Here is a 19,241-nt window from a genome sequence, read left to right on the forward strand (position 1 = left end):
CTCTGTCTCAAAAATAAATAAACGTTAAAAAAATAAATAAAAAATAAAATATGATAGGTATTATTAGCCCTGTAGGTAAACTTTTTAAATACTTAAAACAGCTATAAAAAAAAGTAAGCCCAGAGTGTATGTTTCAAGTCATGAAAAGATTATTGTTTTGAAGGCGTTATATGGTTCTGCTTTGAAAATATGTTTTAGGGTTTTTTGTGTTTTCTTCTAGATCCCTTTTAGACAGAACTTTACATTTTTTCAGTAAGCTCTACTGATGTATGCTGCTTTTGTTTTACCTCTAGTTATATATTCATATGACTGTTTTGAATTCAGTTATCTCTGTAGAAAAAATTTGGTGACTCAAGGAATGAAATTGTTATACAAAATAATGACTAATTATATTAGTCTTTCTATCTGTGTAATGTGACAAGTTAGGTTATGGAGCTACATGCTAAGTTACAAATGGGGCAAAGCTAAAATCAGAATTTTTTAGTTCTTTGTTTACTGTTTAAGCAACTGGAATGTAATAAAGAGCATATAGATTCTTCCTTTTTATACCGTTTCAATAAAGCTAAAGACTGTAAAATGTCTTTGCTTTTTAGTCTGTTGTAGACAGCAAACAAAACTCTAAGAATGATGCTTTTTGATTTATTCTATTCAAATGTTCTTTATCCTTGGCGTTTTACTTTAGGAATCATCTTTTTAAAAATTTTCTGTGTGTTTCTTAATACGCGAACACTGCCAGTTCTGTGGTTCCTTACTCTTTATGTGGATTGTCACTTAGTCCTCTGATTTTCCAACTTCTATTTTTACTGTCTCCAATATATCTTGCTTTCTAGTAGCATTCTAATAATATTTCTAAAATAGTGCCTTTATAACTTCTCTCTGCTCATGGGCTAGCCATGGCTCCTGGTTACCTTTCATTTCAAGTTCAAATCTGTCCTCTGTAGTCTGTTCTCACTTAACTTCCCTATTATACACATTCTCTGTGATCTCAATCCTGCAGTGCCATGAGAGAAAAATGCCTTTCTTCAGTGTTACTCCATTTTTCTGGTCTGGATAGCCTTTGCTCCTTTCTTGCAAGTTTAAGTCCTTTCCTCTTTAAAGGATCATCACAAAACCTACCTTTCTGTGAATTAAATGCAGTCAGCATTGATCTATCAACTTAATGCCTTAAGAGTCTTTAGTTACAAGTAATAAAACTAGCTTAAGCTAGTGTAAGTTAGGGTAATCTGAAAAGGAGGAATTTATCTTAAGGATACAGATTTCCTAGAATTCAAGGGCAGGAATAGATGCAGGCCGCAGTAAAGCCTTGGTGGTAGTAACATTGCCCTCTTGGTTTCACTCAGGAGTACTTACGAAAGCTGATGCTTCTCTCCCTGCTGTTTGGGTACATTTGTCTTCTGCTATGCCATGCTGTCATTCCCTAAAAGAAATTAATCTGTTGTCAGTAGTTTAGGACGTATCTTTCTATAGATTTGTCTATGCTTATGCAAACATACCCTCATACTATCTTTTCTCCTGACATGAAAATGGGGATCTTTCCTCCTAATTTAAAAATGTGTTATATGCCGTCATCTGCAACTTCCTTTTTTAAAAACAAACAAAAAAATTCACAATGAAATCAATTCAGTACGTACATCTTTTTGTTTATAATGTTTTCGTGTGGATGGATGTTGCATAATTAGTCATTTTCCTACAAATGAACATTTAAGTGATACCGATACATATGTTGTACTTTTATTTATGTAAGATGGATTGTTAAAAGTGCAGTTTATGGGAGTATACTTAGACAATGTGTAGGAAATTTATTATTTTCAAGGAAAATATAAATTGCCTAAAGTGGCTCAAGCAGTGGAAACCCTGAAGAGCCCAGAAACTGTAGAAGAGCTTGCAAAGGTTGGAAGGCCTAAAATCTAAAGAGGTACCAGGCTCATGTGGTATTTTTGGTGCAATCGTGTAATTTTAAGGAGTAGGCAATTTTCATGTTTAGTGAACTAATTCCAGAGGAGATGAAATTGTGGAAGTTATTCCGATTTCATTTTACATATTCTCCATAATGCCAACATCAAAACTATTAAAGATAGCAGAAAATTCTGAATAAAATTTTGTCAGGTCAAAACCAGCACTTTATTAAAGAATAATATGCTTAACTAATGTAAAAACAGTTCAACATTATACTTGCTCTTCATTTCATTGTATAGTATACAGGTTTCCTTCACTATCTGAAACAAGAGTGGTCCTATGAAACCTTTTGTAGGCTGAAAATGGTATAAAGTGAAGAAGCAATTACCATTCCTTTAGGTGGAAAAGTTTTGGGTGTTCTCAGAGCCAAAAAATAACCTTAGTCTTAGGCTTTTCTGATATCTTGAGGCATATCTTGTTGGTGGAGGCAGAAATAATCGCGATAAAAGCACAGATGCTCACAAACACAGTTCAAAGCTATGGCCATGTTGAATGCTGACATGTTGATTTGTAGTTCCTGGGGAAGGAGCTTGGTGGTGCCACTCACTGCTTGGGGTGTGCGCTGCCTCTATAAGAGCTCGCTGCAAACAGAGGCTGAAAGCTGTTTCTGCTCTTTACCTTTTTTTGTAAAATCATGTCTTTTGGTCAGCAAAAACATACTAATGTAGGTCTTGTAAGTGAAGTGGCATAATGCAGACTTTTTGAAAAGTGAACTTTCAAAAAGCAGGGGATACCTGTATAGAAAGAAATAGTTGAATTTAGATCGTTACAGTTTTTCCTATTTCTTTATCTTTTTTCTTTTTAAAAAGTTTTTATTATTTTTTTAGTGTCTTTCTTTTAACAGTGTATTGAGATTAGGAAGCATATTGGTTGATTACCATTTGTTTTCTATGTAAAATACATAAAACTTTTTATGAATGTATAGCTGCATTCGTAACTGTTACTCTGGTAGTGCCAACCTTTTTACTTTTTTAGGTAACATCATGGCTCACAAATTATTAAATAAGCAAAAAATTGCTTCTCAATAGCATGAATTTATATACAATGAGTGACCTCTAATAGCATGATTTTATATTCGTTGAGCATTATGTTCACCTCCAACTTTATGGCTGTTATACAGTCTTTTCTGCAGAGGTGTGATTGGGTACTTGTGTACTGATGTGAGGAGTGTAGTGTTGAATGATACCTATTTTGTTTTGATTTCCACCCTTTAGTGTCTACATCCCACAATTTTGTGCTGGCATCAGGTTTGTTCAGAAAAAACTCAGTTGGTTTATGGCAGAATTCACTTGCTTTGTTTGAGAATTTCAAAATTTTCGTGGCTTCGTACCACTTTTTGATAAAGTTTCATAACTGTGGTCTAGACGCAAAGAGGTCATTCTTCTCACATCAAAATGTAAGCTGTTTGCTTATGCTGTGATAAGGAGGATGCCAATGTGGAGGCCGTAGTGATCCAAGGACAACATTTTAAGAAACAGTGACTTAGGATACACTAGTAATCACTATAAACATTTTTATGTGTGTATTCCTGACTTCTTACTATGAGTCTGTATGGGTCTATGTCTCTTCTCTATACACCTATTAATTTTTGAGCAGATTAAACCCTAATATGTCTACTGTTTGTTTCTTGTTTTTTTTTTCATTGAATGCATCTTGGATCTCTTCCTATCAATAAATGTAGGTTTGCAGTATTGTTTTTAAAACTGAATAATATTCCATTAAATGAAAATACTATAATTTATTTATTTTACTATTTTCTTTAATCTTTTTTTTTTTAAAAGCTTATTTATTTTGAGACAGAGAGTGCGCACACACACACAACTAGGGGAGGGGCAGAGAGAGAGGGAGAGAGAATCCCAAGCAGGCTCCCCGCTGTCAGCGCAGAGCCCGATGTGGGGCTTGATCTCACAAACCACGATATCATGACCTGAGCTGAAATGAAGAATTCGACACTTAGAACTGACTGAGCCATCCAGGCTCCCTGTGAAAATACCATAATTTACTTATTGGTGGACATTTTGTTATTTTTGATTTTGTGATTTTGTAAGCGATGCTGCAATGAGCATGATTATTACCTTTAAGATACCTTTCTAGAAGTGAATCAGTAGTTCTATACTTGCTTTCCAGTTGTGTATAGATTTCTATTTTCTTGTATATTAAAAAATATATACTATTGTGTATGTAACTATATGTAACATAACTATGAATTGTTTATAATAAATATAAGTGAATATATACATTGCAAACTGTTCTTTGTAAAGATTGTATCATTAGTATATCATAGTGACTCTGTTACTAGAAAATGAAATTTTAAAAACGAAGGCATACAAAATACAAGTCAAAATGTTTATTGTTGGATTCAACAGATATGAATTTAACTCTGTCAATTTGCTACAGTAGTTTCTAAATGCTTACTCTCAGTTTCCATACATATGTCGTCATGGACTAGTGACAGATGTTTTATGGACCATCGGCAGGACCATATTTTTAGTAGCACTATTTTATTTTGGCCTAGGAGTCAACGTAGAAGGGGGAAAAAGGGGCCTGGGGTGAGGTTTATATTTCATCCATATATGGTCATTTAATCCTCTTGCTTTTGATATGGTACCCACTCTCTCACCTGTGTCTGGTATCCCCGGTTTAAGAGAGTGTGTTTACTTTTTGCAGAGAATAAACTGCTGCTGTGGTGGGGAAATAGCAGTTACCTAGCCTGGAGTGAGAAAGGGAATCTTGGCATCGAACCAGAACTCAAGCAGCTTTCTCCAAATTTCTCTTTGTTTTAGCTTTCTCCTCCCTTCTTCCCATTTCATAGTTACTTAGTCTGCCAGTTCCTAAGCCTTTCAAGGATTCAGAGTGTAAAATAGGTTAGTTCTTAGCTTTCGCCACTGTCTGTCTGGGATTTAGTTTTCTTGGGTCTGCAGGGTCATTTACTGATTTTTCTGCTTTCCAGCATTTAGGAAGTTGTTGCTATTGTCATGTTTCCTGTTTCCTATTAATTTTTCTTTAAGGACTCCTTACCTATTTGTCATGTTGTGAATGTTCCCCTCTTCTGGTTTTTTTTTTTTTTGCTTTTCTTAACTATTAACAAAATATTTACTTTTATTTCTATTTTGTAGATTTTGTTATTGACAGATATTTCTTCTATAACACATTATTCCTTTCTTTTAGTCCTTGTTTTTCTGATTGAAATTTGATTTTGCTGAAGTATTTACTTGAAACTTTATTCCAGAAAGAGTACATGTATAGCGTATTCTCTAAATCATTTTGCACATCTAAAATTGTACTTTTCCCTCATGCATTTTCCTAGGTATAGAATTAATTCTTTGGTTAATCAGTTTTCCTCAGATATATTCTAACATTTAGAATTGTGACTAAAATGTCTGATTAATATTAATTTCTGCTTAAAGTTGGCATTGTTGATGAAAAATCAGATACCTTTTTAGATAATTCTCCCTCTCTACTTTTTTTTTTGTAGCATTTCATTTTTTCTTTTTAAACTCAAAAATTTGACTAGGATAAGTTGTAAACATTGAGGTTTATATTCTCTTCTCACTAATCTTGCTTGGCTTTTGAGGAACTTTTGATTTTGAAAATTCAGGTCTTTAAAAAAAAAAACAACCCAAAACTCAAAATGTTTTTCTTGTTTTCAAAATCATTATTTCTCTGCTATCTACTACTTTTTTCTCTCCTTCATGACAATATGTTCTTAGTTTTCTTTTTTTAGTATATCATCTCAGGTCTTGCTAAAATTGCCAGTTACTACTTGATTCTTCCCCTCTAAGCCTTCTTTTTCCTGCAGTAGTGGCTTTCATGTAGTTACTATTTTTCATTGCTGAATGGGGGGAATGAGGAAGGGTTTCTCAGTGCTCAGTTGTTTTCTCTTTGTTGAGCTGTTTCAGCTAGTGATGTTTCTGCCTACTCCCCTCCCCACCTTTTTTTTTTTGAGAGAGAGAGACTCTTAAGCAGGCTCCACACTCAGTGCAGAGCTGACATGGGGCTTGATCCCACAACCCCAGGATGGTGACCTGAGCTGAAATCAAGAGTCAGATGCTCACCCAACTTAAGCACCCAGGTGTCTGGAGATAAATCTTTAAGAATGAACCAAATTTTTTTTTTTTTCAGTTTTTTAGTTAAAAGGAGGTGGAAAGCTAGTGTAATTTTTTCCTGACAGCTTAGAGATAATTTACTTATGTCGATAAAGGACAGAACTGTTAAACAGAGGAAGATAGGCATGGATAGAGGAAGATTTATCTTTGTTCAGAAATAATTTTCTCTTTGTATCTTTCTCAACAGCTGGTGCTAGCAACTCCCAGCTCGGCCCCTGGACCTAGCTCAAAACTCTGGATTCATTCTCTTCCTTCCCGTACCTCAGCCCGAGCTTTCTGTCTCCCCAAAGGGTACCACATGATCTTCCTCTCAAGTCCTCACTTCCTCGAATCCCAAGGTATGTAGGGAAGGAGTAGGCTGAATTATGTCCTTTACTTTCTTAGGGCATAATAGATGCTTATTATATGTTAGTTAAATGCATGTCCCCTAGTGAAATTCTTCCTTGAGAGTGGTGCTTGGCAGTGAATTAGCATTTGTATTCACTCTCCTCTCTCTGGACTCTATCTTAGCAAACACGTTGCAGTATGTGTGTGGAATCTTTTTCTAGTTTCTTGTCATTTTGTAGGTCTTTCTTTATTGTATTTTTTGGTTTGTGTTTCAGTGGGCAGTTGGAAGAAGGAAATCAAATGGCTTAAGTTGCCACCTTGATGCAGGAAACTCTCCAGGTTACTTGAAAGGGCCAGGCATACTTTATGCAAATAGTATTATTTCAAGGCTTGATGAGATGTTGGTTAAGTCTTATGAGGTAGTAATATGTAGAGAGAGGACAGTAGTTTCAATGGCAGATTTAAAATCAGTAATCTTTGTTGGTAAGGTAAAGATTGAACTGTAGTGAAAAGAGCATTAGCTAGTAGGTTGGAAGATTATAATTCCTCATTCTTTTTTTTGTTTTCTGACGTGTTCACAACACAATACATTTTTTTTGCCCATAGGTGGTAACCATATTGTAATTTGCTACCAGGTGTCGTCTTTGATTGCTTCTGCATACTTAGGTTGAACATAGTTGAAGACAAATAGATTTTCCCCATTTCAGATTTGAGGGTGAAAAACCCCAAACTACCTAAAATACACAAACTCCCCTAATGCTGTATTGTACATGCCATACATTAAATATAAAAAAATATTGAGGGGCGCCTGGGTGGCGCAGTCGGTTAAGCGTCCGACTTCAGCCAGGTCACGATCTCGCGGTCCGTGAGTTCGAGCCCCGCGTCAGGCTCTGGGCTGATGGCTCGGAGCCTGGAGCCTGTTTCCGATTCTGTGTCTCCCTCTCTCTCTGCCCCTCCCCCGTTCATGCTCTGTCTCTCTCTGTCCCAAAAATAAAAAAAATAAAAAAATAAAAATATTGATATTCAGTATTGATTACTTAGCAGTTACTAAACTTAAGTAAAAGCTAAGTGGATTTCTTAATAAGGTGGTCCCTTTTATTAATTGTTTTGCCTATGAGGAAAGGACATGCACTTTTTAATGGATGGAATTTGTGAACTCTGTTTTGGCTGCCATGTATCCCACTTAATTATTTTCTATTCTTTGTGTCCTGGAACGGTGGGGTTGCTGAAATGTCAACTCTGAACAAGCAATGTATTAATGTATATGTCCTGCCTCTTCCTTTAGACTGTAAGCTGCAGTAGGGTAGAGACGATGTTTTTGACTCTTTCCATAGCACCCAGCAAAATGCCTCACAATCACAGTTGTTATTAGTAAGTTTTGGTTGGTTGACTTGTTTAAAATCCTATTTTTAAACTGGTTGCCAGACTCTGGGGTATGTGTTATGTTATAAGACAAATTTTAAATTGTACAGATATTTTGAAATGGAATCGATGAAATTTGAAATCCTATCAATCTATTTTTAGCATTACCTATATATTTTTGGACACATGTACTGTCACCACAAGAAACAATTTACCTTTTATAATAAAACCCATGATGGGGCGCCTGGGTGGCTCAGTCGGTTAAGCGTCCGACTTCGGCTCAGGTCATGATCTCACAGTTCGTGAGTTCAAGCCCCGCATCGGGCTCTGTGCTGACAGCTCAGAGCCTGGAGCCTGTTTCAGATTCTGTGTCTCCCTCTCTCTCTGCCCCTCCCCTGCTCATGCTCTGTCTCTCTCTGTCTCAAAAATAAATAAACATTAAAAAAAAAAAATTTAAAAAACCCACGATATAGTCTCCTCTTGATTACATGTATAATAGAAAGGCTTGAGTATGGATGGTCCAGAGTGACCATAATATGATATTTAGGCAAATGGGGAAGAACCATTATAGGTGTTCTTAAAAGTTTCACATGTTTGAATCTCACCCTCAGATTCTGGTATGGGGAAGACTCCATAGGTGATTATGATGCTGGTCACTGTTGAGAATGTGAGAGTCTGCAGGGAATCTTCTCAGTTGGTGTGGAGTATCCACCAGGTGTCACGAACTTTCTTCTGGCCATTTGTTAGTTTTTCTTACTTTCGAAGGAAAAGTTTTTACATTGAGCTTTAAATAATATAGTGAATTTTTAGTAAAAATTTTAATAATTTACTGAGTTAGACACAGTCTGTAAAAACATTTAGGAAACCAGTGTGTGCTTTGGCAGCACTTATACTAAAGTTGAAACAATACAGAGAAGATCAGCATGGCCCCTGCGCAAGGATGACACGCAGATTCGGGAAGCGTTCCGTATTTCGTGCAGTTCCCGAGTGTCCTGCCACCCACAGCAGATGAACTCTGAGGAAATGATATGAGTCAGAGGATGGTGTGTAACCCTGAATAGTGAAATTCTGATTTTTCACTATTAAAAAAAAATTCAGTAGACTGGTACCCTACTAATGAATTATCAGTTTAGTATTTATATATTTGAGACTACTAAAGAATGTGTTTTTTAGACCCAACCAAAATTACTAAGTGTGAGAAATATTAAGAGTCTCTTAATGTGTATGTGATGTAACTTTTATCTGTGGTTTCTTAATAAAGGACTTCTGAAATAGTAATGTTTCTTGTTACTTAGATTAATTGAAAACATTTTTAAAGTTTTTATTTATTTGATCTCTCTGCCCAATGTGAGGCTTGAACTCACAACTTCGAGATCAAGAGTTGCATGCTCTTCCAACTAAATCAGCCAGGTGCCCCTAGATTAATTGAAATTTAAAGCTGAGACCTTTGAATAGACATTATGGGTGAAGCTCAGTGTGATTTACACTTTATTTTCTTTAGTTTATCTAGTTTTCTGTTACTCACAATATATATTTAAGATCACAAAAGTAAGAGAAGACAATTTTTCCAGTACACATTTTGATATTCTACTGAACCTTCAGTATTCAGATTTTAATCTCACCGATGTATTATCACATCTTACTGTTTTACTATTTTTTATTCCTTTGCAGTTTGACTCATAATGTGTCATTCCATGGTAATTACAGTAGTGATAGCTACAATTTATATAGCACTTTACAGGATACCGTTACATATATTTTCTTATTTAATCTTTACAACAGCCCTGTGAAAGGGGAAGTGCTAATTTTTCTTTTTCACTTTATAGATGAAGAAACGAAGACAGAGATTGAGACTTGTCTAGAGTAACACAAACCAGTAAGTGTTGGAATTAATGGAGGCAGGTAGTAATGGGTGCCTTCTCCTATGCCAGCGGCTTTCCTTGCTGCCATGTACCTGGGTTCTAGGGACAAAGAGCCAAGATGGTCAGGAACCAAAAAGGTAGTAGGTGGACTTAATCGTACCCCAGCAAAATGTGTTATTCCTTCTCATTTCTCTCTCTCTCTCTCTCTCTCTCTCTCTCTCTTTTTTTAACACCATTTAGTAGTGATAACTTGAAAGAGCACATAATGTCTTTTTGTTGTTTTAGATAAGTGAAACTTATTTTAAACATAGGTTATCCCTGAGGCACTAAGGAAATAGACAATCTGGAGGGAAGTCTGTTGAATTTCTCAGAGGGTAATAGCTATAGGGGCAGCTAAAGAAGGGAGAAAGTTACTAGTACATGTGTGTAATCGGAACTGAAATTTTTATGGCTCTCATTAAGATTTTTCAAATCCTGTTTAAAGATTGTAATATCAATTTCATATAACAATCTTAGAGCTTAAGGGTGCTTATCCAGTTGTGGTTTTCTTTAGATGACAGAACCGAGGTGCAGAGAAGTCGAAGCCTGCCTGGTGTCCCAGAGAGTGGCTGCAGGTAGAGCTTGTAGCTGCTGACTTCCTGATTAGCGCCATCTCTGCTTCCAACTCTTACCTCTTGGTAAGCTGTCCTCGAAGTACTCCACAGTCTTTTCTATCTCTTTTTACGTGTTTGATCGACATTGGCATTTTGTATCAAAATGAACTTTAAAATTAATGAAAATTACTGATGCTTACGTGATGAAAATTCAATTCTTTGTTTGATTTCAGGTGAGTTAATGTGGGAAAAATCCTCGTATTTTGAAGATGTCTTGCAACAGTATTGTTTCCTGTTTAAGTTACAAGTAACTTCAGTTTTTAGAGAAAAAAGAAATTGGGTTTTTTTTTTGTTAAATCATGCCATCTGAACAGAAACAGTTATTTTTTGATGAAAAACAAACTATTTTAAAAAAAGATTATGATGTGAAAAATGAGATAGTTGATACTATTAGATCAGTGCTTAGGCCAAAAATTTCAGAAAGTCGTTTTCATTATGAACTAAAAAATGTGAAAATCGATTTGCCGAAGATAAATATTCCAAATGAAGTCTTTTTGAAACATGAAGTTGACAAATACAGAAAGTTATTTCAGCGTCAACCACAGACTGCAAGAAAATCTATCAGTATAAAGACTGTAAGCTGTGTAGAGGAGTGTATGCTGCTCCAGAAGTCTGAGAGAGTTGAAGAAGAGGGTTTAAAAATGTCGGCAAAAATACTCAATTTCAACTGTTTAAAATGCCGAGATAGCACTCGATATAGCCCAAATGATTTACAGAAACACTTTCAGATGTGGCACCGTGGCGAATTACCTTCATATCCTTGTGAAATGTGCAGTTTTTCAGCAAATGACTTCCAGATATTTAAACAACACAGACGGACACACAGAAGCACTTTAGTAAAATGTGACATTTGTAACAATGAGAGTGTGTATACTTTATTAGACTTGACAAAGCATTTTACATCCACACATTGTGTAAATGGTAATTTTCAATGTGAAAAGTGCAAATTCTCCACCCAGGATGTTGGCACATTTGTTCAGCACATTCATAGACATAATGAAATCCATTATAAATGTGGTAAATGCCATCATATATGTTTTACCAAAGGGGAGCTTCAGAAGCACCTTCACATTCATTCTGGTACATTTCCCTTCACTTGTCAATATTGTAGCTATGGTGCCACTAAGAGAGAGCACCTCGTAAGACATGTTATAACTTTGCACAAAGAACACTTATATGCGAAAGAGAAACTGGAAAAAGACAAATATGAAAAAAGGATGACAAAGACTTCAGGACTTAAGCTGATACTGAAAAGATACAGAATAGATGCATCGAGGAAGACCTTCTGGAAACGCAAGAAGATCAACAATGGAAGCGACCGAAGTATAGAAAAAAACACTCAAGTGCTAAAAAAACTGAACAAAACACAGGCTAAATCTGAAGACCAGAGCCATCTTGTTCAAGAACATTTAAATGAAGAAAAGGACGAAAGACCACACTGTGAGAATAATGATAAACCTGCTGAGTTAGGGTCAGAAAAGCCAACTCTTCTGTCCACTGGGCAACATAATAGAGCTGAAGAGGGATCACATTCGACTCTAGGTTTCTTGAAGACTGCTGTACAAGGACCTACAGTGTTGATGGTGAAAAATAATAGAATAACAATTCCTGCTAACTACAGTGCTGATTTTATGGGTTTTAAGATGGTGGATGGAAAACAACATATTGTAATAAAATTGTTGCCTACCAGTAAACAGAATTTATATTCACCAGGCTCACAGTCAGATGCTGCAAAGGATGGTACTGGCAGTTTGCAGCCCCAGACACTGGACACTACTGGATTTTTAGCAGGAGTAACAACTGAGTTAAGTGACACCGTTTACATGAAAGCAACTACTCCATTTTCGTGCTCATCTCCTCTACTTTCAGGGAAAGTCCTATCAGAAAAAGAAATGGCTTTGCTATCTCAAACGGGTAATCTGCTTCAAACAGTGGATGATGAAAAAAGTGTGTCGTCTTTGTCAGCATCAGGATTGGTTACAGCATCAGTGAATTTGGCCACAAAAGTTGAAACAAAAGATAATATTGACTTATGGGGAAGTTACATTCCTCAGAGTCACCCTGAGATATCAGGTGCTGCCATTAGAAGTCCAGATAAAGTCAACTCTGCTACCAAACAAAATGCATACAACAGCGGAGATATGCATAACTATTGCATTAATTATGTCAGCTCTGAGTTACCTGTTGAATCTTCCAACCACGGATCATTACCCTTTCATAATTACTCAAAAGTAAATAATTCTAATAAACGTCGTAGGTTTTCAGGAACAGCAGTGTCTGAAAAAGAACCCTCATCAAGCAAAACGGTTGTTCAACAACCAATAAGTGAATCGGTTTTATCTTTGGTGCGAAAGGAGAGCTCAAATCCAGATAGCATGTTAGCATCTCTTAGCCTGTTAAATACTAAAGATGGAACTTTAAAAACGCAAGCTGAAATTGAAGAACAATGTGTGTTAGAAAAAGGACAAAACATTGACGGACAGAACTTCTACACTAATGAAAATCAAAATTTAGAGAATATGACTGAAAAATCTAAGTGGGATGACATTTCTAATGTTGAGTCACCTATGATGCCTAGAATCACATCTGTTTTCTCTCTCCACAGCCAACAGGCATCAGAATTTTTGCCCCCTGAAGTAAACCAGTTACTTCAGGATGGGTTAAAAACAAAATCTGATGTAAAACAGGACTCTAGTAAGACTCCAGATAAAGGCCCGCCACTTCATTGTGACCAATCATTTCAGAAACCTGAGGGAGAAGGCAAAATAGTTGAATCTTCAAAAGACTTCAAAGTACAAGGCGTCTTCCCAATTCCATCTGGTGGTATAGGGATTAATGTGCCTATAAATGATCTGAATTTAAAGTGTAGTGGAAAAGAAAAACAAAATCTGTCAATATCACAAGATGTGAGAGATTCAGAAAAGGCACCTAGAATTTCAGGTATTGGCACGTTACTTAAGACTCAGTCAGATGCAATAATAACACAGCAGCTCGTAAAAGATAAACTGCGAGCCACTACACAAAATTTAGGTTCTTTATATAGGCAGAGTCCACTTCTAAATTCAGAACCAAAAAAAGCTATATTTGTTCAGACTCCAAAAGGCTTTTTTGTACCACTGCACATTGCTAACAAGCCTGGATTACATGTTGTTTCAGGAAGACCGCTTCCATTGGTTAACACACAAGGTGTACCTGCTTCTCTTCTTTTAAACAAGAAACCCGGGATGATTTTAACATTTAATCATGGGAAACTTGAAGGTGTTTCCACTGTCAAAACTGAGAGTGCTCAAGCTTGTGGAACTACAGCTAAGGAGCCTTGCAGAACACCTTTTTTAAAGGTGGAACCAAACAGTAATTGTCTGACACCTGCACTATGTTCCAGCATTGGCAGTTGCTTGAGCATGAAAAGTAGTCCCGAAAATACTCTGCCATTAAAAGGCCCGTACATTATTAAAACATCAGCAAGTTCTTCAGTGAAAGCTGTTCCTACTCCTAATGTAGCTTCTGAGCACCAGGGCACCAAGTTGAATATTGTGGAATCAGTAAAACAGCAGAATGAGATTTTTCCCAAACCACCTCTTTATACCCTCTTGCCTGATGGCAAACAAGCTGTTTTTTTAAAGTGTGTGATGCCAAATAAGACTGAGCTGCTTAAGCCCAAATTAGTCCAAAATAGTACGTATTATCAAAACATACAGCCAAAGAAACCTGAAGGAACACCACAAAAAATATTGTTGAAAATTTTTAACCCTGTTTTAAATGTGACTGCTGCTAACAATCTGTCTGTAAACAACTCTGCATCCTCATTGCAGAAAGACAAAGTACCATCTAATCAGACTACAGGAGGAGAGCAGAGAGAGCCAGAATCTTCTAGAGATGCCTTACCCTTCTTACTAGATGATATGATGCCAGCAAATGAAATTGTGATAACTTCTACTGCGACATGCCCAGAATCTTCTGAGGAACCAGTGTGTTTCACTGACCGTTCAGACACCAGGGTGTTAAGGTGTAAAACAAATTGTACAATTGAGAGAAGCTTCGATAGAAAAAAGACTTCCAAAAAAAATTTTCCAAGAATAAAAACTCATGTAAGAAGTAAAGATTCTGAAACTGCCTTTGTACCTAGAAACAGGAACTGTAAACGAAAGTGTAGGGATAGTTACCAAGAACCTCCAAGAAAAAAGGCAACATTACATAGAAAGTGTAAAGAAAAGGCAAAACCTGAAGCTGTCCGTGAATCGTTTGGATTTAGCAGACCGAGGCTTTCAAAAGATGCAGTCAGAACTTTGCGGCTTTTCCCATTTAGTTCCACACAGCTTGTGAAATGTCCTAGGAGAAACCAGCCAGTTGTAGTTTTGAATCATCCTGATGCAGATGCCCCAGAAGTAGTAAGTGTAATGAAAACTATCGCTAAATTTAATGGACGTGTACTTAAGGTTTCATTGTCAAAAAGAACTATCGATGCTTTACTGAAACCGGTTTGTGGTAATGCTTCACAAACAATTTATGATGATTTTTCCAAGAGGCATAAAACATTTAAACCTGTTAGTTCTGTGAAAGAAAGATTTGTGCTAAAATTAACACTCAAAAAGATGAGCAAAAACAATTATCAGATCGTGAAAACTACCTCTGAAAATGTTCCAAAAGCTAAATTTAACTGTTGGTTTTGTGGTAGAGTATTTGACAATCAGGATGCTTGGGCTGGTCATGGGCAGAGACATTTAATGGAAGCTACTCGTGATTGGAATATATTAGAATAATTTACTGTAGTTACCAAGGAACAGAGAAGTAAAAGGGTCTTAGAAGAAAACAGTGGGTTGAATTACCTTAAGGTAATTGTCTACTTCAGTACGTACCTAAAATTGAACATCGGAAAGTAGGCTGTATTTCCATGGGAGACTAGAAGAGTTTTATGTGTGATAGTTGCATATGCTGTCACTGCACACACAAGTTTTGAAAGAAAGTAATCACAGCACAGATGTACCTTGATTTCGTTTTTTTTAAGTGTGTTCTTGGGAAATTAGGGCTAAAGAAAATTTTGATGTAACAGTTTTCCCAGTTTAGTTATTTAGGGACTCTTAGTAGAGGGTAACGGCTGACAACTGCATTCCCTCTCTTCTTCCACCAGCCTTAGGAATCTGATAAGTGTAGCTCCTCTGAAGATGGAGAGAGCTCTTTCACCATGGAGCTGAAGGAGTTCCTCATCATTTGTGAAGATACACTAAGAGAGCTTGAGTAAAGAATTTAACTTTACATCTGCTCGATAGAGCTGTTTTGAAGGGTATTAGGTTCCTTAGAGTAACTAAGTACAGTTATACCTCTTGATGCTTGAAGAGAGTTTTTGACAAGTACATCGTTTTTTCTCTTACGCTGTGTCCCACATCAAGGATCGGAATACCCTCCCAAGGTGATTTTCTTTTTCTAAATGGCTGTGTCAAGCACTGTAGTAGATGAGAAGCCTCAAAAGAAGAATTAAACTCTCTGGGTCTAGTTTGAAGTCTCGTGAAGGAACTTGAACATTTTTCTGAATTTGATGATAATCTCCAGTGATTCTCTTGCACAGAACTATGCTTATTTGATTTAAATTGTTTGTCCCTCTTAAACCAAATGGCCCATTTTTGACTTGGTTGCCATGCATTTAAAAAGTGGACCATAGACGCACTTCCAAGGGAATGGCTTTTCTTGAAAATAAAAAATTATTCTCCAGAAACCGTAATTTGAAACAAGATTAGCAAAGCAAATCAGATTTTTGCTGTTTAATTACTGTTAGGTGTCTAAACATGTACACTCTGGGACAAACCATTTTTGTTAGCACCTTTTCAGTATGATTGACAGCCCAAAGCAGATTCTTTACTGCTTGTTGGCAGTTGAAATAAAGAAGCATTAATAGTGGATTCAGTGACAGTGCATAAAATTTCAGGACAGATTCCTAGGGGACATACCCAGCAGGTAGGGTTTTAAAATGGATATTTTCATGACGACAGAATCATTGACTGAAACTTCACCGTGTAAGTTTGGATCAAATTTTGTTGGATCATTGGATAACGGAGTCCTTGTATTACAAATTACTGTATAATTTTTGTTATATTGTTACTACAAGTGTTACAACATTTTCATTGACTGAAAACTTCAGGGCTTCTTTTCTGTATATAAGAAAGAATTTAAACCTGTACATATTTTTGTACCTTTCAGTTTGTTATGTAAATTTTGCACAGAAAATTTTTGACATAAAAAGTTTATTTTCCTTCAGTTTAGTTCTGTGCATGCACTAATAAAACTGGTTGTTTAATTTAAAAGGAATATGTAAGACTTTACCCATGTCCTTTTCTTGGTTTTTATTTTAGATGTAGAATTTTTTTTTTTTTGGGTAAATTCATTTTTCAGGGATTGAACACTATTGTTAGCAAGTGCCTAAAAGATGTGAAACAGTTTACATATGTCAACTGTAACAGTAGGTCCCAAATGGGCCCATTCCCCCAAAAGTTTTATTTTAAAGAAAGCCATACATAGATGCTTCAAGCTATCTTGCTATGCACATTATACATGTACTTTTTTTGTGCAGTTTGTCTACTTTCCTAGTGAAGTATTTTTTGTATAAAACCTGTTATAATTGTGTTTCTTAAATTGAGCCTAAGAATGGAGTTGATTGGAAATATACAGTATATATTAATAACGTATATGGTGTTTAAAGAATGATAAGCATTGTTAATTTCTGTAATGAAAATTTTCTTCAATTAAATTTATCTTAAGTTTGTGTTTACACAGTAATTTTTTTTACTGTACTGAAGTCAAATGGGAATTTTATTCTAAAGGGAAATACTTCTATTTCAAAAAAGTTTGTTTCCTTTTATGCTAGGGAACTGTGTCAAATAAAGTGTGGATTTGCCCTCCCCCAAAATCATAGATGAAACTTTGTTTGAGAAGAAACACTTAACACCATAAAGTTACTATAGTTAGCTTTGCGCAGTGGCAGTATCGTAGCCAATGAGGTTTATCCGAGGCGCGATTATTGCTAATTGAAAGTTACTATAGTTATGCTGATGAGGAGAATCATACAGAGGCTTATGCTCTTTAGTACCCTAACAGCAATAGAATTGAAATGCTCTGCTGTTCTGGGTAGATGTATTATAACTCATTGCCTTCCATGACTAGAGAAGAGAGAGCAGCAACTATCATGCCAATGTTTGCAGGATTATAAAAACACATTTCAGAATAGCCATGCCGGTAAAAATCTAATGTTGTGATGCATACTTTTTGCCTTAAAGTTTTAAAAGCCATTTTAAAAAGCTTCATGCCCCAGATACTCTAGTTAGCCCCTTTTCTGATTTGTTAGGTTATTCTGAAGAAGGCAAACTTCCTTGGAACCTCTCTCTTGCTGGAGTGGAAAATCCAAAATCAAAACCCACCATCCTTTCTTTTCTCCTAGCTGAAAACTGAACTGAAGATTGTTCTCTAAAATAGGAATAGCCACTAATTTGAGGTTGTGACTACACTGGAAGGGTTTTATTTTTGCAGTCCAACTTCTTGGTCAGGAATTTGTTTCCTTTTCCCCTAGTTGGCCATCTCCAAGGAAATGGACCTATTTGCATTCGATTGAAAAAATAGTTTAACTTTCAAAGAGTTTACCTTTCTATCTTACTAAGCACTCAGTGTATTGAAATGTGATATATATATATATATATATATATGATATATATATGTATATACCTATATATAAATGTGATATATATATACATATATATATACACATACATATTTTTTTTAATGAAAAATTGTGGTTTTGTTAAGGGGTCAGCAAAGTTTATCAGTAAAGGGTAAGTTAAGCTAGTAAATAATTTAGGCTTTGTAGGCCATTTAGTCTCTGTCATAACTTCCTAAATGAGCCATGAGCTGAATTTGGCCTACCAAACCGTTCACTAACCCTTGTTTCAGTTCTCTCAAAGGTCTGCCCTTAGAGTGGGATTTTTAAAGTTAGTAACAAATCTGGTGCAGTTTTTTTGTGATGTACACCAGCTGTATAAAAGTTACAAAGTATAAAAACTAAAGTATGCATATAAAGTTACCAACATAGATGTGTTTAAAAGTGAAGGGAATGTAAATAATGAAAAGGATTAGTGGTTGAAATGGATGGGTCATCTGTGTGCAAAGGGTCATGTAACTTATGGAGGGTTTAAAAATGAGATCAAACAGTTGTGAGAATTTATGTTCAGGTTAGGTGAGAAATACTAGTTCTTTAACTGATTTGAAATAGCTGTTAAGAAAAATAATGAGTTCTTGGGTGGGGGGAGAATGGAGGTGAGGTGAAAACAATATTAATTCCATATAGCTAATTTACTGATTTTTTTCCATTGTCCCCCCCCCCACCATTGACATCTGCTTTTTTAGCTTGGGATATGAACCATTTCTGTTGGGGTATTGGCTCTGTTCCTTACTTCAGCAATTTGCCAGCATTCTTATTTTCAGCAAAGTGCCTTGACTCCATTGGGGATCTTATCTGGTGAAACTTGCTGGGGGAATTGTCAGGGCATTATTTGTTGTTAGTTAAGAATGTAGAAAGAATTAGCTAGTTCTGCTAATTAGCTAGTTAAGAATTAGCAGAAAAATTTCCCTATAATGCAGAGTTGAAATAGGATCAGCATGGTTGACTTTAGTGTTCATTGGTTTAAGTATGTTCTTAATTGTACAGTTGAGAAGTAGCCAATATCTTGGAAGAGGTGTTTGACCAAGTCGTCTTTGAATTATTTGTTTTTAGTTCTGTCTTTTGAGCTGCTGTTAGTAAGTGCCCCCAACGTAACAATCTTCTTTCTTTGAAAAGTACTTATCATTATTGTGACATTGTAAACGTTTGAGTAAATAGTGTAGGAAGAATGTTAATATGTACATCAATTTCAAATATCATGATTTTTAGTCAATGCCAAGAATGTACTTAACATAAAAATGCTCATTCCTAGTAAAGTCATTTTTGCTTTTTTAGA

General features: G+C 35.9%; 1 protein-coding gene, 1 non-coding gene and 1 pseudogene across 8 annotated transcripts in view; all 3 read left to right on the top strand.

The window, feature by feature from the left end:
- ZNF518A (zinc finger protein 518A) overlaps nucleotides 1–19,241 on the top strand; it is a 43,568-nt gene that overhangs the window by 12,747 nt on the left and 11,580 nt on the right. For 3 of the 7 annotated variants that reach the window (XM_049646450.1, XM_049646448.1, XM_049646449.1), the window contains exons 3-6: nucleotides 6,250–6,400; nucleotides 9,578–9,627; nucleotides 10,167–10,290; nucleotides 10,440–16,631. In XM_049646450.1, coding sequence (XP_049502407.1) covers nucleotides 10,566–15,026 — 4,461 coding nt within the window. In that variant the 5' untranslated portion in view covers nucleotides 6,250–6,400; nucleotides 9,578–9,627; nucleotides 10,167–10,290; nucleotides 10,440–10,565 and the 3' untranslated portion in view covers nucleotides 15,027–16,631. Of the gene's footprint in view, nucleotides 1–5,191; nucleotides 6,401–9,577; nucleotides 9,628–10,166; nucleotides 10,291–10,439; nucleotides 16,632–19,241 lie in introns of those variants that run through there. The other 4 variants (XR_007460948.1, XM_049646451.1, XR_007460947.1 and 1 more) reach the window with 4 other exon arrangements.
- Nucleotides 8,624–8,726, top strand: LOC125933605 (U6 spliceosomal RNA). The gene has a single exon (XR_007461019.1). It is a non-coding gene; the product is annotated as a U6 spliceosomal RNA (small nuclear RNA).
- LOC125933599 (uncharacterized) lies at nucleotides 17,222–17,379 on the top strand (annotated as a pseudogene).

Source organism: Panthera uncia, chromosome D2 (assembly GCF_023721935.1).
Source record: "Panthera uncia isolate 11264 chromosome D2, Puncia_PCG_1.0, whole genome shotgun sequence".
In the NCBI taxonomy this organism is placed as follows: domain Eukaryota; kingdom Metazoa; phylum Chordata; class Mammalia; order Carnivora; family Felidae; genus Panthera; species Panthera uncia.